Raw genomic sequence first — 20,715 nt, 5'->3', positions numbered from 1 at the left:
TCCCGGGCAAGTGATTACATTTGTCCCTATTAAGTGATTCGTCCCCAACAACAGATGCCACTAACTGAAGACGACTTTTCTTCCTTTCTCTGGAGGCCTCTGCTTCTGGCTCCCTGTGCCTCACCCCGAGTGCTCCCATCGCCCTTCAGCACTCCTCCACACCTCGCCCCTAGCCTACCTCGCTGTCTCTTCCCGGCCCAGGCCAGCAGAGCACAGGCCTCCACCCACTCCACTCACGTCCCTCCCTCCAGGGCTGCTGGTGGCCTTCCAGTAGCCAGTCTTGGAGTCTCACACTCGCCCTCAGTCTTGTCCTCTTAGCCTCCTTTCTGCATCTTTCCGCTGGCTCTTCTGATGGTGCTAGCTGGGCTCATCTCTAGACTGCCTCTTCTCTGACCAGGCCTTCCCAGTGAACAGGGGCAGAAAGAAAGTCACGAGAAGTCTGAGTGGCTGGTGCTGGCCAGGGACCAGAGGTGTATCAAAAACACAGGCCAGGGGCGTCCAACCAACACTGCCCCTCATGGAGACAGTGCAGGAATTGAAGGGGGACAGCATCAAAGTCCAAGCTCTGCCAGGCCTGGCCTGTTACCTGTTAGCCATACGACCTCAGGGAAGTACATGATGGTTCTGTAAAATGAGGGAAATGATCTTTCTTGATAGGTTTTAAATTTCTTAGAGCTTGGATAAGTCTGAGGAGATAAACAGGAGCGGGGATCCCTGGGTGGCGCAGCGGTTTGGCGCCTGCCTTTGGCCCAGGGCGCGATCCTGGAGACCCGGGATCGAATCCCACATCAGGCTCCCGGTGCATGGAGCCTGCTTCTCCCTCTGCCTGTGTCTCTGCCTCTCTCTCTCTCTCTGTGACTATCATAAATAAATTTAAAAAATTAAAAAAAAAAAAAGGAGCGTAGTTTACTAATAACATGATTAGCTCCTGAGCTACCATCTTGAGCAAGGAAATGTTGGCTCTGGTAATGGCAGATGTACATGAGTGGAGACTTACGGAATCAGTATGAAGTGCTTTTGTACCCACACGCAGAGCCATCACGACCTTATTCTTTCAATCTCTACAGAGAAAACCCAGGTCTCCAGCAGGTTCTTCAGGGTGGCCTGGAGGGGCAGGTGCAGAGAGAGCCCAGTAGCCAGGCCTGGATGCAGGGGTAGCTCAAATGCCAGGCCCTGCTCTGCCCTGGGACTCTCCTGTCTGTCTCCAGCCTGTCCTCTGTGTCACCTCCTGGGAGAGTGATCTCTTCCCACTGAGAAGAGGCTGCTTCACTTTCCCCTATACCATTCAACATTGTACTGAAGGTCTGTTGGTTTTCTCTCTCCCCCATGAGGAGAGAAACGTTTCTTTTTCTGGTTTGTTTTAAAAATATTATTCATCTCTGTAGCTCCAGTGCCTGTGATTAGTGATTGCTCAGTGAATACCTTTGGATAAATGTCTGCTTTTGGGTTTGCCTACTTCTGCTGGATATTGCATTTTAGACCTTCAAGGGCTCTTTAGTGGAGGTACAAAGGCCACAACTCACACATGAAATCTGGCCAACCTCTTTTTCTGAATGCTCTCTCTTTGCACTCATTTAAAAACAAACCCCATTTACCGTAGTACTGACTACATGCCAAATATACTCCCATGCCTACTACTTAAAGAAACTCAACCACTTGTTAAACACAAGATGTGGTCTCTGTCCTCAAGTGGAGGGCACACGTGCACACACCACATAGTCCACAAGGTTCAGGTGTGTGCCAAGAACCATGGGTACAAGAGACAGTGGACATTTCAGGCACACAAACAACATCAGCAAAAGCATGGAGGGGAGAGCTCAGCTTCCCTGGCCATCGCTCTGGGCATCCTGCCAATATTCAACACACATTTAAGACCCATTTAACCTACACCACGGGTGTCATGATGACCCAATTCAGTGACTGAGGAACAGAGGGACTTGGAATCACAGCTTTGTCAGAGCTCAGAAATACTCACAAGTACTTTATTTACGTGGAGGAAACAGGCCTCAAGAATGGGAGTATCCCAGGGTCCTGTGGTGTTATGCGGATGGGCTGTGTCTAGACCACAGATCTTCCTTTCTACCATACAACAGGACTTTGTTGCTTTACTTAGTAAAGCATTTTTTTTTTTTAGTAAAGCATTTTTATTACCACGTGACTTATCTCTTATGTTTTTGTTCCTGAACTATTTGAAAGTTACAGATATCATGATACTTTAATCCTAAGGTTTTTAGCACTTTTTAAAAAAATAAAGACATTCTAATGGTATAATTAAAATACCATTATTACATCTAAGAAAATACTTTACTAATAGCTAATACAGAACCTGAATTAAAGTTATCTAATCTCCCAAATGTTTTGATTTTTATAGGTCCAGGATCCACTTATTTGGTTAGGCAGTTTGCTTACTCTCTTTTAAGCTAGAATGTAGGCCATTTTTTGTTTTTTGTTGATGTTGACTTTTGTGTGTGAAGCCTTCTGGCTAACTGTCTTGTAGGCTGTCCATGTTCTGGACTGTTTCCTCATGACTAGGTTCAGACCAAACAAGTGAGAACCAGACATAAGTGATGGTGGATACTTATTGGATCCCAGCACATTAGGAGGCACATGAGGGTAGCTGCCTCCTCTTCCAGAGGCAAAGTAGATTAAGGAAACTACCACCAGATCTCTCCGGTGGAAAGGTACATTCTCCCCTTGGTATTCCTCCCCTTAATGGCAACAGGCTTGAAACATGTTTAATGTTATGTTTTCAACTTAAAACATGTATCCTGAACTATTTCATACCTGTGAGAAGTGGTTTCCACAATCCCACTGCTCAGTCTGGGAATAGGTATCACCTCAGGTGAAACTGTTGCACCTTCTCCCCAGATCTCAGGACCCCTCCCTTCCCATAGGAGCCGGTGTCTTGAACTGGATGCTTACTGATTCTGTGGGTGTTTCTTGTAGTACATGCACATAAACTATTTTACAGAAGTGGTTCTTGAGACCCTTTTGTTTCAGGACCCTTTCGTGCCCATAAAAACTACTGAGATGCCAAAAAGCTCGTTTACGTAGGTTCAGTCTGTCCGTATTTACCATAGTTGAAATCAAAACCGAGAATTTTTTAAAACACAGGAATGCACAGGCACACATTTCATTACCTGTCACATTGACAATGTCAACACATGTCATGAAGCCTCTGGAAAATCCCACCGAGCGCTTATGAGATGAGTGAAAAAGGCAAACAATGTCTCAGTGTTATTACAAATATAGTTTTGACTCACAGATCCCTAAAAGGGCAGTTCTGACCACATTTGAGAATGGCTGAACTACAGCAAAGAAAACAGTGGGTGAGGTTTGCATATTTTCACACGCAGAAACTCAGTGCTAACTGTTTGAGCCCCATTTTTATAAGCATCAGAATGAAAGAAAGGCTTTGGGTGAATGAAGCCTAAACTCAGTGCCCAGATCTCTTTTCTTCCAACCAAATTGGTTGGGAGAATCAGATAACTACGTCACCTGCAATCAAGATGTTTGCCTTTTCTGTTATAATGCCACTGGCCCAGATGCTTGGACAGCTGCTCTCAACTTCTCTGCGGAGGCTAGTGGAATCTGGAAAAAACACTCCAGCCAACTGTTGAGAGAGTTTGATATTCTTAGAAGCCGTCTCACAGCTACTTCCCACACTTTCTTTCAAGGCCACCAACATAGACCTTTCCTTGGGAAGCCGTTTGACAGTCCATGTGGACACTAGGGCTACTTGAACCTCAAAACCATTTATAAATTCTAATACATGCCCGTTTCCTCACAGTATATGATTCCAATCACTTGTGGACGTAGAATGGGTTTCAACACAGCCTTGGGACAGCTGCAGATCTCTGGCAGGACCAAGGACTGGGGCAGTATGCTTATCTCCAAGGGCAAATTAATAGCCCAGGAATGAGACCTGGCTTAGCCCCTGATATTATCAGCTCAATACACATCTGAGTAAGCATAGAGGACAAGCAGAGAGGTCCTGCTGCACGCTGGGCACATAGTGATGAATGACTGACAGAGACAGACACGGTGAGCCATAGGAGGACAGAGCTGTCCTCCTCTCTCGTGGGATGAACGGTGTGAAATCAGAGACTACAGAGGATAACAGGAACGAGGAGGCCCTGATCTGAATCTTGACTGTAATTTGGGGGGAGTTCCTTCAAGAGGCTACAGCTAAGCTTAGCTTTTGAGAACACAAGAGATCTGGTTTTAAATCCAACTCTGTCAAGTGATACCACTGTGACCTGGAATGAGTGACCTCTCTGCTGACCCCTGTTCTTACCCGCAAGCTGTGACTAACAGCACAACACCTCAGAGGATGAGGATAAATACAGTGTCCACCACATGATTGGAACAATGCTTGGCAAGAAACACTCTAGAAAGCATAGCTGTTTTTCTTTTTCGCCTTTAGGGGTTCAGCTACAAAAGTAAAATCATTGGATGAGACCGGTTTTCAGCCACCTTCTGCCCAGGACGCACCAGGAATGCAACATAGTCCCAGGAGAACGGCCTAGAATCATTGTGGTAATGTTTTTCAATTGAGGGCACATTGGGTTCTTTGGAACAGAAGAAGACAGAAGTCTCAAGAAGCTCTCCAAATGACCTGGCTACATGTCCCTGGGAGCAGCAACTGAACAACGTGATATCCGAGGGCTTGTTTGACCATAGGCTTCTGGGACTCTCTGACTCGCCTGTGAGGACAAGACGTCTAAGGAAACGCCAGCTACGCCTAGAAGCAGTCTTCCAAGCCCTGCTACAGAGGCAAAGGAGGGGGCTGGAGGGACTGTGGGGCAGACTCATGTTGTGTGAGGCTTCTCACACCTTTCCATATTCCAGATCTGCAAGGCAGTGGAACAAGCGGTAATTACCATGTCTGAGGAGCCAACTATCTGACTGTACAGGGAGCCTTGGTGCCTTCACTCTGAGAACAAGCAAGATGTCTGCTTTTCTGGCCTCTTCTCCACCCTGCCACATCCACTGAGCAGGAGCTTTGGTAGCTCAGGCATCTCTAGCATCAGGCATCAAAAGTAGTTTATTAAATCCAGCAACTGGATAAATGTGTATTGTTTTTGGATTAGTGAGCAAGACAGACAAAAGTCTGGGCTCCCTTGTGGAACTTACATTTTACAGGCATGGAGAAAAAGATAAATAATAAAAATAACAAATAAGTTATGTAGTATGTTGGAAGGTGATAAGGCTTTAGAAAAAAACAACACGGTAATGATGAGAGGGAGACAAGGGAAGGGACTGGAATGAGTAGGCTCTACCAGAAAGGGGCAGACACTCTCTCCGCAGCCTTCCTGCTGCACTCTGGGATCAGCTGGTTCCCATTTAGTGCAGTCTGGTTCCACCAACATTTAGTGGGAGCCTGTCCTGCACAGGCTCAAAAATCCTCCAGAACTCCCAACTAGCCCTCCAGCTGCTTACCTCAAGCCCCCCACCCCACGCTGTGGTGAAAGAAACCACAGGCCACCTGAGTTGGGATCTGACCCAGCAGAACGTCCTGGAGGCTGTGCCTCAAAGTGCATCCCAAAGCCCCCTGCTTCTTCCCATCTACACTGACTGCCTCATCCGCAGCCCCAATCACCGCCTCCTACCAGGAAGAGGGCAAGTGCATTGGGAGGTCTCCCTGCCTCCACTCTTGCCACCAGACAGACATTAATCCACCCAGCGACCACAATGATTTTGCTTAAGCCTCTGTGGGATGCCTTTCCCTGTGCTTAACCATCCCCCAAAGGCTTCCCATGACACAATAAATAAAATCTACTTCCTCATTAGGCTTGCCAGTCCTATATGAGAAGGCCTGTCCATTTCTTGGCCTCTATCGCCTTTCCCTGTCCCCTGGCTCACATAGCTTCACCCTCCTTATTCTCTGACCCCTGACCTCACCAAACCAGGAAACCATTCCTGTCAGGGCCTTTACATTTGCTGTCCCCACTTGCCCCTGCCTCATGTGTCCATCTTTGGATTTTTGCACAGCAGCCTCGTGACCTCACAGCTGAGTGTCTGAATACATGTCCCCCACCTGGGTGCTAGGCGAGGTGATGGCCCGGTCATTTGCTACCAGCCTCTGGCGCTGTTTGGTTTCTCTCTCATCTTTGGTTTATGGTTTCTTGACTACATCCCCTCCCTACCCTGCCCCAGTGCAGTTTTCTGGACAGGACGGCCTGTCTTGTTCCCTTGTTTCCCTGGCACCTAGAGCAGCCTCTGGCTGACACTGACTGGAAGGCTGGCTCGGTTTCTTTCTAAAAATCATGCCCTATCCTCCAGGGTCACCCAAGGTCAAAGTCATTCCCAGCAGCCCCAACTTCTCAACCCCTGTTGCTCTTCCTGTCTGTGCTCATCGCTGTGTGTCTTGTGTGGAGCTGCAGACTCACAGGCTCTCCACCTATGAGTGCTATCTCCCTGACTCTGTGTGTCTCTGCATCTCTGAGCAGAGACCAGCTCTTGGTCATGGCAGAAGGACAGAGAACGAAGCATCTGGAGTCAGCAGCTCAAGGCTATGTCGCCTAGTAGGTTGCTCCTTCTCCGCTTTGGTTTCTTCCTCTGTGAAATGAAAGCAATAAAAACAAGACCTGCTGCCCTCAGAACTGCTGACAGGACGGAAGGCAACGTTGCCAGCAAGGGCAGGCTGGACACTACCATGTACTCAGCGCACTCCCACTCCCAGCCCACAGCTAAGCACTCGGGGAAACGTTTCTTGGCTTATGGATGGCCAGAGTGGGGGCTAGAAGACAAGTTTTCATGATTCCAAGACCCTGTGGACCCCCACCACAGGCACGATGGTGTCTGCAATCTAGATGTTATATACCTGTTATATCCTAGTAGGAAGCAAACCAAAAAGCTTGCTGGTTTTCTAGCTGCTGTGCTTGTGGATCCTGCGGCGGCCTTACCAGCCTTGAGTGGGGAGGGAGATGCAGGACACTTGGGGTTTCCGTTTGGTTGGGCCACTACTTCATTCACCAGCCCAGGCCTGCCTGGACTCTGGGCCTCTATTTCTTGATCTGTGTACCTCAGAACTGGACTCACTAGGAAGTTTTCAGACTTCAAAACCAACATCGCAACAATACACACTTTTTCCCTCAAAGAAATACTGAGTAATACTTTAAAAAGATAAAAGAGTTAATTTGGTTGAAGTGGAGGGTAAGAGGCCTAAAGCACCACTAACCTGGATGATCTACTGTGGATCAGCTCTAAGGGCCTTTCAAGATGGAAAACTCTTAAGATTCTTACTATTTTGAAAGTTCTTCAAAAAATTGTTTTGCTTCCTCCCCATTTATTTCAGATATGCTTTTCTGCAGCAGCAGTTGACAGGATAGAGTAAACTGCGTGAGCTTCTCACACTATAATTCATAGCTGAAAATGACTCTGATCCTTACCCACTCTGGAAGTTCCCATGGTTTTGAAATGAAAGTTTTCTGTTCTCCACAGCTCCACCCACAAGCCCTTTAAAGTTACAGGAAAATTATTAAAATGATAGAAAACCGGCTGCAAAGGAGCAGGAATAAAGCCAACCATTAAGAGAGTTTCCCTGGCCCTGACGACTCTGGGCCTAGAGAAAGGAGACTCCAACAGCCTGTCCAAGATTGCTACGTCCCCTCACCAAACACTCCCTTCTGTTGAGCAGAAGGAGTATCGGCCAAGACCTATTTACTGTAGGGCCGGTTTTATTAGCTCACTGCCAAAGGCTTCCAGAGTGTCCGTGTGGTACTCCGGAAAAAATGCGGGGTGCGGCTGTCCTGCCTCTCCCAGCCAGGTGACCTTGGGCCAGAGCCACCACCTTCCAGAGGCTGGGCTTCCTCCTCCTCAAAATGGGAATAATAGCACCTTCTTGATCCACCCAACACGGTTGAAAGAACTAAGTAAGAAAACAGGTGAAACAGCACTTTAGAAACTGTAAAGTACTTTGCAAGGTGAGAGATGATCATTTCATGCTAAGACACAAAGTTGTAAAGAATTAATCAAATAAACACTAAAAATCCCAGAGGATCAACAGTCTTATCACCTACAATCTTACAACATGGGGTCGCAGGGTGGGAAGAATCACAGCTGAAGTGCCACCTCACCTTTACAGAGAGCACTCACAATTAGACATGCACAGGATAGCCTGATTGCCACCCAAACACACACTGAGCAGCGGGAGTCTGAGTGGCCAATAGCCTAAGTCAGTCACCAGTCTCTCAAGCAGGTCAAGCTAGTCAGTTCATGAAGTTTCTATTATAAAAGAAACCTTGGTGCTTCCCCGCTTTGCCCAGTATTTAGAGACAACAACCTGAATGTTTTCAGGCCATTCTGGAGAGAAAAGCCAAGGCCCTCAGAGCCAAACCACAGCCCCCTTAGATTGTTCAGAGCCACTCTACAATCTGAGGCGGGTGTCTGACTTCTGAGTAGTGCTTTCAACACAGAAGCCATGAAAGATCACAGACATCAAGAGACACAGGCCCATGTAATGACAGATCCGCAGAAGGAGAGTGGGCAGGCTCTGTGACTAACCTGCTGTGTGACCCTGGCTAAGTCCCTGGCCCTCTGGTCCTTGATCCCCCCATGAGTAGAGCAAGGGGATCTGGGATGATGTCTATGGTTCCTTCAGCTCTACACCATTCTGACTGTGGGTTTCCTCTTGATGTTCCTCTGTCCCCTTTTTGGTCCCCATACTCACCCAGTGGCCATGGCTGAAAGGCTTCAGCACAGGGAACCCTGAGGAGGTGAGTCCTGTACTCCCCACAGGCTATGTCGATTAGAGGACCACAGACCCCCGGAGGGCAGCAACTTGATTTTTAGACTCTACTTAAAACCAAACAGGAAAAGGAAGCTGAACCAGAGATAAAGGGGAAACAAACCCCAGTTATAAACTGAAACCTAGGGAGAAGAGAGAGAAACAAGAGGCGCAGAGCGCAGAGCCCCGCCAGCGTGGGCGGCCTGGAGCCACTGAGCCACCCGGAACTCCCATGCCTCAGCCTCAAGCCCCGAAGCACTTCCTGTGAGGGTGCAGCAGCAGGCTGGGGGTGGGACCTGTGGTGGTGCTGGCTCCCCCACCCGTCAATGCCTGTCTGCTCAGCCACAGCCACCTCGGAGGTCTAGGCCTAGCTTCTCCACCTGCTATAACAAGGGGAGGGGCAGTGTGGACGGCTTCAAGGCATCTGTGAAAAACCTCTGAGAACTCAGAACTACCCTAATCGATCCTCTGGAGAAAGAAGGCTGTTTTGATAGGGGCTGAAGGTTTAATATTGACTTTGGTATCAGTTTTGCACCTCTGTTGGGGAGACACTTCTCTCCAACGCTGATCGCTCAGGCAGCAGCTGAGGGCCTGTCAGGGAGATGTGTGAGGCAAACTGGAAAACTGGCTCTGTCCCTGGTTCACTGAGTGACCCGGGGGCTTCAGTTTCCTTAGGTGGGGGATGGGGCTCACCACCCTGACTCTGCCTGCCTCCACCAGGCTGTCATGGAGATGAGGCCCATTCCCAATCCTTCATTCAAAATGAATGGACACCGCAGAGTCAGGCCTTGTCCTAGAACCAAGGGACAGAACACAGAAGAGGACAGCAGTCCTTAACGTCCGTGAAGGGCTTTCAGAGTATAGAAAGGAAGGCACTGGAATGCTAATGAATAAATGTATGAGAATGCTATGATTGATACAGTGAAGAAGGGCTGCTCAGAGTACTTGTCCAAAAGAAAGGTTTAAAATTTCCAACTGGTGATTGTGGATTTGTCTACTACTCTCATTCTGTCCATTTTTACTTCCTGTATCTTGGAGCTCTTATTAGGTACATATATTTTATGGCTATTGTGTTTTCCTGATGAATTGATCCTCTGATTGGTATGAAATTGTCCTTCTTTATCACTGGTTATATTTTTTGTCTTTAAGTTTACTTTATCTGGTATTAGTGTAGCCATTTGGTTTTCTTGTGCTATTTACCTGGTGTATCTACACCCCATACTGGTCTTCTGTTGTTGCTATAACAAATTACTGCATACTTAGAGCTTATAACACACATTTATTATCTTAGTTTCATGAGATAATAGGTCAGAAGACTGACATAGATCTCAAGGGTTTTACTGAGCTAAAGTTAAGGTGTTGAAGTGCTAGCTTTCCCTCTGGAGGCTCCAAAGGAGAATAACTTCCTGGCCTCTTTCAGCTTGAAGAGGCCCTCATACTCCTTTCTCACGGCCCTGTCCTCCGCGTGCAAAGCTGGCAAAGCAGTGTCACTACAACTCCTTCTCCCACCCTAACATCTCTTCTTGACCACAGCCAGGAAAGGGTCTCCCCTGCTAGCTCTTCTTGTGGTCAGATCTGGGTCTTTTGTGGGGAGAGGGGCTTTTATTTTTTTCTACCCCTACTGAGGTACAACTGACAAAAATTGTGTTTATATGTATAATTTATATTTGAGGTGTATGATTTGATGTTTTGATAGATGTAAACACTGTGAAATAATCACCATGGTCAAGCTAATTAACATGTCCAGCATCTCCCATAGTTACCATTTTCTTTGTTGTTGTTTTTTTTCTTTTTTTTTTTTTTAAAGGCAGGTTCTCTGCCTTTAAGGGCTCAGGTGTTGAGGCCAGGCCCACTGGATAATCAGGATAGGTGCCCCACCTCAATGTGCATCACTCTGATCACATCTGCAAAGTCCCTTCTGCCACACAAGGTAACATATTCATAGCTTCTGGGGATCAGGGTGGGGTGGTAGCATTGCTTTGCCTACTGCACTTTACTTTCAGCCTCTTGTACCTCTGTATTTAGTGTCTCTTAAAGACAGTATGCGATTAAGTCTTGCATTTCATTTGGTCTGACAATCTCTATCTTTTAACTGGAGTATTTAGTCCATTTACATGTAATTTACTGATATGTTTGGATATAGGTCTCCCATTTTGCTATTTGTTTTCTATCTGTCTCGTCTGTTTTGGTTTTTCTATTTCTCTTGTCCTGCATTCTTTTGAGTAAATAGTTTTAAGAATTCCATTTTCATTTCTCTTTTGACTTTTAGGTATGCCTCTTTACATTACTTTTTAGAAGTCTTTCTGGGGTTTGCAATACACATCCTTACTTTTGTAGAGTATACAAAGTATACACAACAGTCATCACACGCATTACATAGTCACTATATTCATGTTACGAATTTTTGCTTTAAATGGTCCTATACAAGGGACACCTGGCTGGCTCAGCAGTTGAGTGTCTGCCTTTGGCTCAGGGCATGATCCTGGAGTCCCGGGATCAAGTCCCACATCAGGCTTCCTGCATGGAGCCTGCTTCTCCCTCTGCCTATGTCTTTGCCTCTCTCTCTGTGTTTTTCATGAATAATTAAAATCTTAAAAAAAAAAAAGGTCATATACACATATATATGCAAATATATATTTTTAATAAACAGTCTTATATTTACTCATACTTATGCTTTCTAGTACTCCTCATTCCTTCCTAAACATTCAAGTTTCCTGGCATAATTTTTCCTCAGCCTGAGGAGTATATATCAGGTATATCAGCCACAAATCCCCTAATTTTCTTTTATTTGGAAAACACCTTTATTTTGTCAACATACCTGACGGTGCTTTTTTTCTGAATAGAGAATTTTGAGACTTTTTCTTTTAGCACTTAAAAAATAAATGTCATTCTACTGTCTGACATCCATGGTTTCTGATGAGAAGTTAGCCATCATTTATATCATCATCCTCTGTATATAGTGTATATTTCCTCTAGTCACTTTTAATATTTTCCTTTTCTTTGGTTTCCAGTGACTATGAAGTGCTGGAGTGTGGCTTTCTTTGTATTTTTCCTGCTAGGGGTTTGCTGAGATTCTTGGATATGTAAGTTAAAGTTTTTCAGCAAATGGGAAGGTTATAGTAATTATTTATTCCAGCATTATTCTTCTGCCCCATTCCCTTTCTCCTTTTCCTTCTGGATTCCAATTACACATATGTAGAACTCTTGGTATCATCTCACAAAGTCACCAAGGCTCTGTTAAAATTTTTAATATTATTTCCCTGGTTTTCAGAATAGGTGATTTCTACTGTTCAGTATCCAAGTCCACCAACTCTTTTTAATAAAATCTCTGATCCACTTTTGATCTCATCTAGTGAATTTTAGTATTTCATCTCTAGTACTAGAATTCTTATTTAGTAAATTTTTTACAATTTCCATTTCTCTGTATGTTTGCTCATTCTATCCACCTTCTAAGTCTTTGAATATATGTATAATAGCAACTTGGAAGTACTTGTCTGAAAATTCAAACTTCAGGCTCTACTGATTGCTTTTCCCCCTTAAGTAGAGGCTGTATCTCTTGACTCGTTATGTGTCCACTAACTCGTGATTGTATGTTAGACATTGTGATGACATAGTGCAGATAGTCTAGGTAATACTGTCTTCCTTTAGAGGCATGGAATTTGTCCTGGCAGGCAGGTAAATTACTAGCAGATTCTTTTGATGAAGTCAAGTGTGTATGTATTAATTCCCTTTTAAGTTCTATTTCCATTTTGAACTTAGCCCCAGGGTGTGGCCCTTACTCAAGAGTATAGTCCTCACTCCTAAGGTATGGCTGTTCTGGGGTCTCAACTGAATGCCTAAGGTGCTCAGTGAGGTCTCTTCATTTGGCTAACTAGAATCTCTTATATCTCCCAGCACTGCAAGAACTTTGGCATCATCATTCAGTCCTTAGCCCTTCAGCAGGCAATCTGTGATAGGCCTCATAGACAAGTCTTATTCTACACTTGCACAGCTAGCCAGCCTTAGGAAACAAAGTGAATCCCTACATAAAACTCTATCCTTGCTCCTACCACAGGGCTTCCTCATCTCTATTTCTTTGTCCTGCAATATCCAGCTATTTCAGTAGCCTAAAATTCCAATATCTGCCTTCTGAACTCATTAAGATCAATTTTCTGCTTGAGTCCCACCATTCTGTGCCATAACCAGAAGGAGGCCCCAGGCAGAAAGACAGAGCCATCGTGGGGCTTATTATGTTTCTTCACTCAAGATTCAGTCCTGTGCTACCTGTCAATGCCTCAAAACAGCAAGAATTTAATATTTTATATGAGTTTCAGTACCCATATATTCAGATGCTTCATGTATTTTATTTAGTTTCATAGTTATTTGGTCAAGAGAGCAAGTCTATGATCATCTCTCTGTCATGGCCTGAAGTGGAAGTCAGTGATAATTATTAACTACCAAAGGGTATTCTCTTTCATTTTCTGAGCATTTCCTGAAGATGCCAGCCTGGGTGTAAAATCTTCACTGTAGGAATATGCCTTTCACTTCCATTCTCCATCTCCACTGTCCTCCAGTTTTATAACTACTGTCTTTTCTTTTTCTTGGTTTCAACAAGTAGATAAGAGGTAAGACTGACCTTTCTGGGGGCATTCTTTTAACTCTGCCATCTAGCTTTAATAAGGCACTTGCGTGAAATTAAGAGGAGTAAGAAATGAGAAATATCTTTGGCCAGGGTGTTATGAAAAATGGATTCTAGCCCATACTTTATTATTGATATCTATATCCTTGGGCATTTATTTCCCCACTCATTCTCAGTTTCCTCATCTGCTTAATGAAGGGACTGGCCATATTAATAACTATGAACTTCAGGTACAACACCAAATCCTAAATCAACTGTGTCAAAGCAATAGAAAATGCTGCAAAAATAGGAAAGGAGCTGTTAACATCTGATGAGCAATTCAGTGAGAATGTTAAGAAATGTCCTGTTTAAGGCAGTACCTTATAAGGTGTTACTATGAATTGAGCTCAGCACTTAGTACACAGTTTAGGATGTAGTAGGTGCAAGGTAAATGCTGACTGCATGATGAATATATAAACGAATGAATGAATCGGAAAGTCAACAAATCTCACACAGGATACTAAATGCTAAGGCGTTTGGCTCTGCATCTTGAGCATAATAAATGCTCAGTAACTGGCAACTGTATTGACTTGAATTGAAAGCGGTGTTTCCCATCTGCCTAGATCCCAACAGACACCAGAATGGTTGACAACAAATCAGGGAGCTATATATACTAAAGGACACTTTACTTAAGAGATCAAATTCAAAGACGTGTTTTGTGGCTTGGGAAAGTCATCTAACTTCTGTGGATCTTAGTTTTCTTTTCTGTAAACAGACTGTTCTCTCTTCTACTCTCTCTCAGTGGGATGTTTGAGCATAAAAGAGTCTTTGACTAAGAAACAGAGGGAAAAAAATTTGCTTTCTAATACTGGTTTTTTCATGAGAACTTGTGTTTAAAAAAAAAAAGACTGTTCTGAGTAGAAGGTCCTTGTGTCCTATGGGTGCAAGAAAAGGGGACAGGGAGACGGTTGCACAGAATTAGTTACCATCAGTGACACATTGCAAAAATCTACTGGCAATGCTGCATGACCAAATGAAGGCACTGGGTTTGCCCTTCAAGAACCAATTTACATATCACCTCTTCAACGAAGGGCTTATTGAGCCCCCAAGATAGACAAAATTATCCCTGCTGATGTGTTTCTTCTGTATTTTACAGTATTATCAATTTAATGTCACAGATGATTGTCCTTTAGGGAGGGGCTACCATGTTTTATTCCTCTTTTATAACCAGTTGTGCTCAGCACAATTCTTGGTATACATACTATGTGTTCAGAATGTTTGTTCTGCCTAAAATACTGGTACTCAGGAAGTATGTGAATTACTAGCGCACAGAGAGCATGTTGACATGGTCTTGGTTTTCATATCTCAACGTTTGTAAAGAGAATGTTTGAATCTAGTATGCAATACAGGGTTCTCTGCCCCAAGTAACTTCCATCCCAACCAAGCTCCTGGCCAAACTCATCTGCAGCATAAATAGACATTACTAGCCAAGTCAATTGACTGTTCCAAGGAAATAATGAACTCACAGGGGAAAATGACAATATCTCTGAGAAGTGCAAGCACTATAAAATACTTGGAAGATAAAGAACAAATGAAGCAACTGTGATATATAATAAGAAATACATAATTGGGGATCCCTGGGTGGCTCAGCGGTTTAGCCCCTGCCTTTGGCCCAGGGTGCGATCCTGGGGTCCCGCAATCGAGTCCCACGTCGGGCTCCCAGCATGGAGCCTGCTTCTCCCTCTGCCTATGTCTCTGCCTCTCTCTCTCTGTGTGTCTATCATGAATAAATAAGTAAATAAATCTTTAAAAAAATACATAATTGATCTCTGTCCATTTCTGAACATAGGTTAGTGTCATCGTGGGTGGCAGCAATAATTTGTGCCTGGGTCTTAGTTTATAAAGGTAACTGAGTGACGACAATGCCACTAAAAAGTTTAATGTTACTCACAGCTCCCCCTTGAGCAGGGAGGCATAGGTGTTAACACCTATAAGAGGTAAAAAATCTGTAAAGTTTCTTATTGCCTGAGTTTAATTATTTGATAGGCAATGATAATCAATAACCATTTTTAAAGAAAGTGTATTGGGACACCTGGGTGGCTCAGCAGTTGAGTGTCTGCCTTTGGCTCAGGGTGTGATCCTGGAGTCCTGGGATCGAGTCCCACATCAGGCTTCCTGCATGGAGCCTGCTTCTCCCTCTGCCTATGTCTCTGCCCCTCTTTTTCTCTTTCATGAATGAATAAATAAAATCTTAAAGTGTGTCTAAGTATAGAGTGTATACCTCTATACCATAAGAGGTATGGTGTTAGGGAAGCACTAGTGTTGTCAGGAGGCAGGAAGGAGCAAGGGGAAAGCACAGGCCACAGCCTTTCTTGGGGTCTCTGAGGGAAAGGCAGGGCAGGGTAAACAGATCAGAATTGCTAGTTTGAGTAATTCCAGCAGGCTTGAGGGGGCAGGGGCTGTCCCTAGTCATTTGGGGTAACTTGAGGCAGGGGAAATCCTGGCTTGGGGACTATGAGTCAGATAAAGGAGGTATTGGGGATGTGGAATAGGGTGGGTTGGCTTGTACATGAAAGGTGGCCCCACCAACCGTTTATGGTCTATAGGACTTAGCTAGCTCTGTGAGGGCTAGCTCTGTGAGGGGCAGTGTTTCCCCACCCAGTAAGTTCCCCCAAGGATGTCAAAACATCAAAAAACACAAAAACTATAATAAATGGGGGTGGGGGAAGCATGGGAAGAGACTGGCTTAATGAGTATGGAACTTCCTTTAGGGGAGATGAAAATGTTTTGAAACTGGACTGTGGTGATGGCTGAACATTGAAAATGTACTTAATACCACAGAACTGTAGATTAAAATGGTTTTAAAAAACTGGGGGAAGTAAAAATCTGTAAAATTTCTTATTGCCTGAGTTTAATTATTTGATAGGCAATGATAATCAATAACCATTTTTAAAGAAAGTGTATTGGGATGCCTGGGTGGCTCAGCAGTTGAGTGTCTGCCTTCGGCTGAGGGCATGATCCTGGAGTCCTGGGATCGATTCCCACATCGGGCTTCCTGCATGGAGCCTGCTTCTCCCTCTGCCTGTGTCTCTGCCTCTCTCTCTGTCTCTGTCTCTCTGTCTTTCATGAATGAATAAATAAAATCTTAAAGATAAAGTGTGTCTATAACTTAGGACAGAAATTGCAGATACACCAACTCTTGTGCGTGTGGGTATTAGTCTATGAGCAACAGAGGGAGATAAGAGAATACTGATGCCTGAGGAGGCCATGGACATTGAGAAGCCTTAAATCAATGACAACAAAAAATAAGTGTAAGCAGGGGTCATACTGAATTAGGAGTAGCAACCAGGACAATGAAAATAGAACATACAATTTTGAGTTCATTTGAAGATAATATATGCACCCAGAAGGTGGGGCAGGAAGAAAAAAAATGAGAAAAAGCATTAAAACTGTAGAGAGAAAATATAGAATAAGACAGCAGAAGCAATTGCTATTACTCTAGCTTCCTAATTTTTTCTGCTTGTGTACATTCTAGAAATATTTAGAAAAATGATGTAACCAAAAAAAATGATGTAACCTGTTGTATATTTTTTAGGTGGCATCTAGAATTTTTCCTGGTAAGTTGAGATGTTTGCAAAGGATTTAATATGTAGAAACATTATATGTGGTATACATGCATTAAAAATGTGCATTAAGTATGTTACATTTATAAATATAACCTAATATTGAGCTTAAGTGCTTTCTTTTTAAAAATATTTTATTTTATTTATTTTAGAGAGGGAATGTGCGTGCACAAGTGGGGGAGAGGCAGAGGGAGAGGGAGAGAATCTTAAGCATACTCCATGCTGAGCAGAGTCCAATGTGGGGCTCAATCCCAGGACCCTGAGATCATGACCTGAGCCAAAACCAAGGGTTGGATGCTCAACTGACTGAGCCATCCCAGCACCCCTAGGGATTTTATTTTTAAATAATCTCTATATCCAACACAGGGCTTGAATTCACAACTTCAAGATCAAGAGTTGCACGCTCTTCCAACTGAGCCACCAGCCAACCCTAAGCTCTTTCAATTTATGAAAAAGGTCTGTCATAAAACATAATTGGCAGAGCCTGTTCACTCGATCAAACTACTCAGCCAAATCAAATTTACTTGCTATCAGAAAAATTTCGACTAATTTTCCAACTCAGACATGCTTATATACATCACAGTGAGAGCAGCACACCACATGTGAAGTCTTTAATTTTAAACAGATAACCAGAGAGATGAGGGGTGGTGCTAGGCCATGAGTTGGTGGCCTTGCTGAAATGAAAGCTGCCCTCTTCGATATTCTCCATAGCCACTTCCCTGTACTCAGAGACCTCTCCATCAGGGCCACGGTATCCTCAAATAAGCATAGCCTCAGGAAGTTGCAATGTACCCCCAGGAACACACGTGGCCTGGTTTGTAGGCAGCTGTACTCATGTAATACTAGCGACCTATTGGGGCACCTGGGTGGCTCAGTGGTTGAGCATCTGTCTTCAGTTCAGGTCATGATATCAGGGTCCTGGGATCGAGTCCCACATCAGTTCCCTGCATGGAGCCTGCTTCTCCCTCTGTCTGTGTCTCTGCCTCTCTCTACTTGTGTCTCTCATGAATAAATAAAATATTTTTAAAAATACTAGTGACCTACTAGACAGTTAAAATGAAAGGATAATTCGAACTTCAAACTTTAAAAATGAAAAAAGTTATAGGGCAAATATAAATAAAAGAACACCAAGTCAGCAATTCTGATATCGACAAACAGAATTTAAGGAGAAAAACCTGATTAAGGATCTAGAGGAATATTAATTACTGGAAAAAATAATCATGACCATGTATGTATGTATGTATGTATGTAATACAGACTCAACTCTGTAAAGTAACTGAAAAATTTTGGGGAGAAATACTTAAATAAACAATCCTACTGAGAATTTAAAAATACATGATTTCTTAGATATTTTTTTAAAATCAAGAGATACAAAGTAAAGTAGAAGGCATTAGCTCCCTAGTCTGCCCTTATTTTAAAGTTGTATTTGTTTAAAGTTAGAAAATTCACACTATAGATGATACAGAAGGTAAATTAAGGGTCCTCCCCTCTCCCCGGGTCCTCTCTCCCTAAATATAACCCTTGTTGACACCAGGGAAATTGTGTGCAGGCTCCAGTTCTCATTTCCCAGCTCAGTGCTGCTCTCCTTACACCTCTGTGTCTCCTTGAAGAGGACTGACTAAAGTCAGTCCTTCTGTCCCAGAGGGACTTAAACAATGTAACACCTCAAAGAGTGGTGCCATGTGCTCTACGGTGCGGAAGTCACACAGACCAGGCCAGTCATGGAGAACCATATACTCTATGATCCATTTACGTGGTATGTGCAGAGCAGGCAAATCCATAAAGACAGAAGCAGACCTGTGGTTGTCTAGGCCTGGGAGAAGGGACTGGGGGAACCCAGGAGTGACTGCTAAGTAGTACAGAGCTTGCTTCTGGGGTGACCACAATGTCCTAAAATACATTGTGGTGATGGTGGCAAGACTCGATATACTGAAACTGTTGGACTGTACACTCTAAGTGGGTGAAATTCTGTGGTTTATAAATTATATCTCAATAAAGCCATTATTAAAAAATGCTCCAGAAGCGCCTTTGGTGGCTCAGTCAGTTAAGCATCTGACTCTTGGTTTCAGCTCAGGTCATGATCTCAGAGTCGTGAGATCAAGCCCCATGTCAGGCTGTGTGCTCGGCGTGGAGTTGAGAGTCTCTCTCTCCTACTCCCTCTGTTCCTCCCTACCCTTGTATACATGCTCTCTCTCAAACAAATAAAGTCTTTAAAAAAATGCTCCAAATGCAGATGGAAAATGTTTTCAAATGAGTTATAAATTAACTATGGGACTTTGAGATTGTTGGAGAAAATCATCTCACCATTTTGGCTCCCACCAGAAATAATACTCAGTAGAAAGGACTGCATCCAGGGTGGCAATTTTAAATTATTTCAGCATTCTAGAAAGTGAAGAGAAAATATAACAAAAGCAAGGGCATCTCTGACTACAAGGCGTCCCTAGAACACAGCAGGTGCAGAGTCCATGCTCAGGCTTCAAGGGGAGTCTATGAACTCAACCTGAGAACTATTCATTTCTCAAGCCATATGCTGAATACTTTAATGTTTCTAAATCTTTTGCCTCCTTCATTGGTTTCTAACAGTTTAACTGAGCATTTGAAGAAAACAGGACACTTGACTAGCTTTAGCTGACTACAAATAAAATCAATCTGGAGGAACATAATAATGAGACATCATTTTTCATCATTCAAATTACTGGAGCTTTATATTTGTTTCTCAGAACTTTTTGTTGGGTTCGGTTTTGAATGTATGTCATTTTTATGAATCTAACACCTGTACACATCTGTGCAATCACTGCTACAATCCGGAGGTTGCCTCTGTCCCTCCCCAAACTCCCTCTAGCTGTCCCTGAGTGGTTGCACCTCCCCACCCCCCCACCTTCCGCATATTACTCCCAGCAGCCACTGATGTGTCCTCCAGCTCAGTCCCTTTCTTCTGGACAATGCTACACTAATGGAAACATATGGCATGTAACCTTTTAAGAAGGCTTCCTTCACTTAACATAATGCCTCTGAGACTCATCCAAGTTGTGTTTATTAAATAATCTGGATTTTCTTGTTTGTTTTTTGTTTTTGCATGCCAGTTTTCTGTTGTATGGCTATATCACAAATTGTTTCTCCATTAAATGGGAGAACATCTGAATTGGTTTTGGCCATTATAAACAGAGCTGCCATAAACAGCAATGCACACACATATAGGTTTTTTTTTTTTAATCTTTTTTTTTTTTTAATTTTTATTTATTTATGAGTCACAGAGAGAGAGAGAGGCAGAGACATAGGCAGAGGGAGAAGCAGGCTCCATGCACCGGGAGCCTGACGTGGGATTCGATCCTGGGTCTCCAGGATCACGCCCTGGGCCAAAGGCAGGCGCTAAACCGCTGCGCCACCCAGGGATCCCCATATAGGTTTTTATGGAACATAAGTTTTCATTTCCATAGGGCAAACATAGAGGATTAAGATTGCTGGGTTAAATGTTCGATTTTATAAGAAACAGTCGCACTGTTTCCCAGAGTGGCTGTACCATTTTTCTTCCTACCAGCAATGCAGGGGAAATGCTGCTACTCTGCATCCCCATCAGCCTCTGGTGTCCTCAATGTTTTCTTATTTCAGACATTCGAACACATATGCAGTAATATGTTGCTGTAATTTTAATCTGCATTTCTCTGATGACTGCTGGTGCTTTGCGTCCTTCCATGTGCTTGTGTGTTATCTATGTATCCTCTTCGGAGACATGTCTACTTAAGTCCTTTGCCCACTTAAAAATA

At 43.8% G+C, this 20,715-nt stretch overlaps 1 protein-coding gene across 4 annotated transcripts in view; it reads right to left on the bottom strand.

The window, feature by feature from the left end:
• Nucleotides 1–20,715, bottom strand: part of EVL (Enah/Vasp-like) — a 141,475-nt gene that overhangs the window by 64,114 nt on the left and 56,646 nt on the right. Inside the window, exon 1 of one of the 4 annotated variants that reach the window (XM_025444126.3) lies at nt 8,675–8,856. The exons of the other annotated variants lie outside the window; for them this stretch is intronic. Within the exon in view, the coding sequence (XP_025299911.1) occupies nt 8,675–8,685 (11 nt within the window). The 5' untranslated portion in view covers nt 8,686–8,856. Of the gene's footprint in view, nt 1–8,674; nt 8,857–20,715 lie in introns of those variants that run through there. 4 annotated transcript variants of the gene reach the window in all.

Source organism: Canis lupus, chromosome 8, assembly GCF_003254725.2.
Source record: "Canis lupus dingo isolate Sandy chromosome 8, ASM325472v2, whole genome shotgun sequence".
Classification (NCBI taxonomy): Eukaryota; Metazoa; Chordata; class Mammalia; order Carnivora; family Canidae; genus Canis; species Canis lupus.
The sequence above is the reverse complement of the archived record's forward strand: the minus strand, read 5'-3'. Positions and strand labels throughout refer to the sequence as shown.